Genomic DNA, 3353 nt, shown 5'->3' with positions numbered 1-3353 from the left:
ATCTGTTTTTTATATTTTGGAACATCCACTTAACTTCCTACCTGAGGGGAGTGGGGGTTGAAGAGCAGGCTGCCTGGCTCCACCCCTTTCCCTGCCCCCTCCTTTCTGAATCCGATCCCTCCCCCAGCTTCTTGCCCCCAGAGCTCTCAGCCCAGGCCTTCCCTGCTCTGGGTCACCGTGGCATCAGGAATCAGGTCCTGATTCATGATCTTCCCTCCACAGCTCACCGCAGGGTGGGGAAGGCAGTGAGGCCTCTTCTGATCCACTGCTGCTTTGCTGATTTGGGAAAACGTGAAAATTCCAGGCACAGAGAGAGCCCAGTGGAAACCAAGATGGAAAGTAAAGTCATTTCTGCCTCCAGGCAGCATTACAGCCAACTGGGTTGCCTAACATGTCATCACAGGTGTCTATTTAATGTTATTGTTAATACTAGCAATAGATTACACATACTGAGGGTGTGTCCTGTGCCGGGCACTTTATATAACTTTGCATATCATCCACTCGACAGCTTTACATGGTAGGTACTATTATTATCTCCCATTTTTTTAATGAGAAAACGAACACTACTTGCCCAACATAACTCAGCTAATAAGATCTGAACCCAGGTTTCTCTGACTCCAAGTTTACTCTACACCAAGTTTTGCAAGACCTGAGAAGTTTTGTACATTTCTTTTTAAAGGGAATAAATCCACAGAACTCAGAATAAACCTCCACGGTCCCAGGGAGCCAGGCACCCCAGTTGGAGAGGCATTGTTTGGAGCTCACTACTTCCTGGGAGACCTTGAAGAAGCAACCAGCAGAGAGTGTGTGGAAAGGCTAGAAGAGGGCATTTCGGGAAGGAAGAAGTGGGAGGACTACGTAAAAAGGAATGCGAACGATGGCTGTGAGTCAGGAGGCAGTGCAAGTCCCAGTCTTCGAGAGTCTGGCTCTGTGCAGGGAAATGAGAGGGTGGAGGGCAGGGCCCACTCACAGAGGCCTGAGGCTCAGTTCAGTTTATGCTCCAGGTTACTGAGCTGGAGAGTAATACCGTCTGCCCTCCACATCTGCGGGTTCAGCACCCGCAGATTCAAACAATCATGGATAGAAAATAGTTGGAGTGAAAACATTACATTGTTGCTGACATGTACCGTGTAGTTAGGCCTACGATAGTTGTGTCTGTATTGAACATGCAGACTTTTTTTTTCATCCTTCCCTAAACAATACAGTATATCAACTACTTATATAACGTTTACATTATATCAGATATAAGTACTCTAGAGATGATTTAAAGTATATGGGAGAATGTGCATAGATTACACGCAAATACTGTGCCATTTTACATAAGGGACTTGGGCATCCTCAGACTTTGCTATTCACCGATTCCTAGAACCAACCCCCCCCCCCGCCCCCCGCCCCATGAATACCAAGGGATGGCTGTTCTCCAAAAGAAGTGTTGGAGACCTAGGCTGGAGGGAAAAGGTAGACAATTAAGAGGGCTGCTGAGCCCGGCCAGTGTGGATCAGTGTTTGAGCATCGACCCATGAACCAAGAGGTCCCCAGTTCCATTCCCTGGTCAGGGCACATGCCCAGGTTTCAGGCTCAATCCCCAGTAGGGGGCATGCAGGAGGTATCGGATCCACATCTCTCATGGGAAGTTTCTTTCTCTCTATCCCTCTCCCTTCCTCTCTCTCTAAAATAAAATTTTAAAAAATTAAAAAGAGGGCTGCTGAAAGGTTGGTATTACAATCCAGGCAGCGTAGGATGATCTGACAAAACATGTAGAAATTGTTTATCTAAAAGACATTTCCAAAGAAATTTAGCATTTTGGAGCCATCTGCTCCTTCCCAAGGATTGCTATCTCAGTTAGCCTTTGCGTGGGGTGGGGTGTGGTAAGCAGAGGGAGGAGCAGGGAAACCTCATGCGTCTGCAGCTCTGAGCCTTCGCACTTGCAGACAGACCCTCTGGTCGGAGGGCTGCTGGGCCCTGAGTCAGAGCACTCGGCGCTCTGAGCTGGACACCGGCCTGAGGACTTTGGTCTGGGAGGCCCAGGATACTGACCTGCCAGTTCTTTGGGGTGGAGCAGGTGGACAGATTGTAGACCTGGAGCCTGAAGCAGCGGTTTTTGTGTCTTTTTCAATTCTTTCAAAGGATGATTCCTCTCCCTGGGTGGCAAAAAAAAAAAAAAGCAAACGAGCAAAATTTGGTTAAGAACTCAAGAACTGCCAATTCAGAAACTCTAATCTGTTCAGAAAGTTAAGTCCTTTTTTTCAGAGGCCAAAAACCTATTCCCATCAAAGATTGTATATGTCTGTGTGTCTGAGAGCTGGTGAGGGCGACAGAGTGAGTGTGAGAAGGAAAGAGTTGAAATGCCTTTGTTCCTGCGTGCGAGGCTGCTGCTCCGGGGCTCATGTGTGTGCACTGTACGTACATTTGTGCCTGTTTCTCAGGCCCTGTGTGCATTGAACTTTCAAACCATAACAGAAACACTGAAGCTTGGCAAAGAATAATTATCTAATTTTGGAACATGTTATTATAATACCTACATGATGTGTAACGAACTTAACAATGTTCGCGTTATATTCACCAGCTCTGAGTTACAGGCCCACGATGCCAAGTCCTACCCACTTCAGAGGCTTCTTTCTCCAAGACCCAAGAGCAGCGCAGGCCCGAAAGAAAGCTCTGGAAGGAATATTGTCCCCCACAACGGCCCCCTCATGGATCCAAAGGGGGGTCAGAGCCTGTCTTGGGATAGCAACTCTGTTCCTCCCAGAATCCCCCTTCCTCCCCAGTAGGGGACCCTCCGGAACTGGTAAGGAAAAAGCCATATTGGGGTCACAGAGGCTGACAGGCTTTCCCTGACTCAGCTGTGGGCCAGGAGGCCTCCTGATCAGCCAGGCTCTCTCCTCTTCCCCAGGGGGCTGGATTGAATTGAAGCTGAGTGTGAGGGGAATGTTTGCTGTTTGCTGCTGCTCCCTGCTGACTTTAGCCAGTAGCTCTGTTTACAAACCCAGGTTGGTTTTCCCAGCACAGTTAATTAGACCAGAGACATCTGGTGTGAGGGCTGGGGAGGGCATCTGCTCAGAGCCTCCCCGCCCCCCCCCCCCCCCGGCCCCAAAAACAAGAGCCATTGGGCAGGGGAGGGGAAAAAAACTAAAATGAAACAGACAGGACTCCCGCAAAACCAAAGTTCTCAGGGGGATCGTGGCTTCTCTCATTTTTGCTCCCCCAGGGTTGGTAAAATAAAACGGACCCCAGCACCTCCCAACGTTTTGGACCCCCGGAAATAAGGTTGGGGGCCCAAACTCCGGGGGAACACAGGGTGGGAAACAAGAAATCAGTCTCTCCCCTGCCCCTCCAAGGTCAAGAAAACTCTG

At 49.2% G+C, this 3353-nt stretch overlaps 1 protein-coding gene across 1 annotated transcript in view; it reads left to right on the top strand.

Annotated features, from left to right (window-relative positions):
• Nucleotides 1–877: 877 nt before the first annotated feature.
• The window catches only part of PKDCC (protein kinase domain containing, cytoplasmic), a 14710-nt gene continuing 12234 nt past the window's right edge, over nt 878–3353 (top strand). The window contains 1 exon segment of the mRNA XM_023746155.1: nt 878–900. Within this exon segment, the coding sequence (XP_023601923.1) occupies nt 878–900 (23 nt within the window).

The sequence above is a fragment of the Myotis lucifugus genome, unplaced genomic scaffold (genome assembly GCF_000147115.1).
Source record: "Myotis lucifugus unplaced genomic scaffold, Myoluc2.0 scaffold_6, whole genome shotgun sequence".
In the NCBI taxonomy this organism is placed as follows: domain Eukaryota; kingdom Metazoa; phylum Chordata; class Mammalia; order Chiroptera; family Vespertilionidae; genus Myotis; species Myotis lucifugus.
Note: the sequence above shows the minus strand (reverse complement) of the source record. Positions and strands in the feature narration are given on the sequence as shown.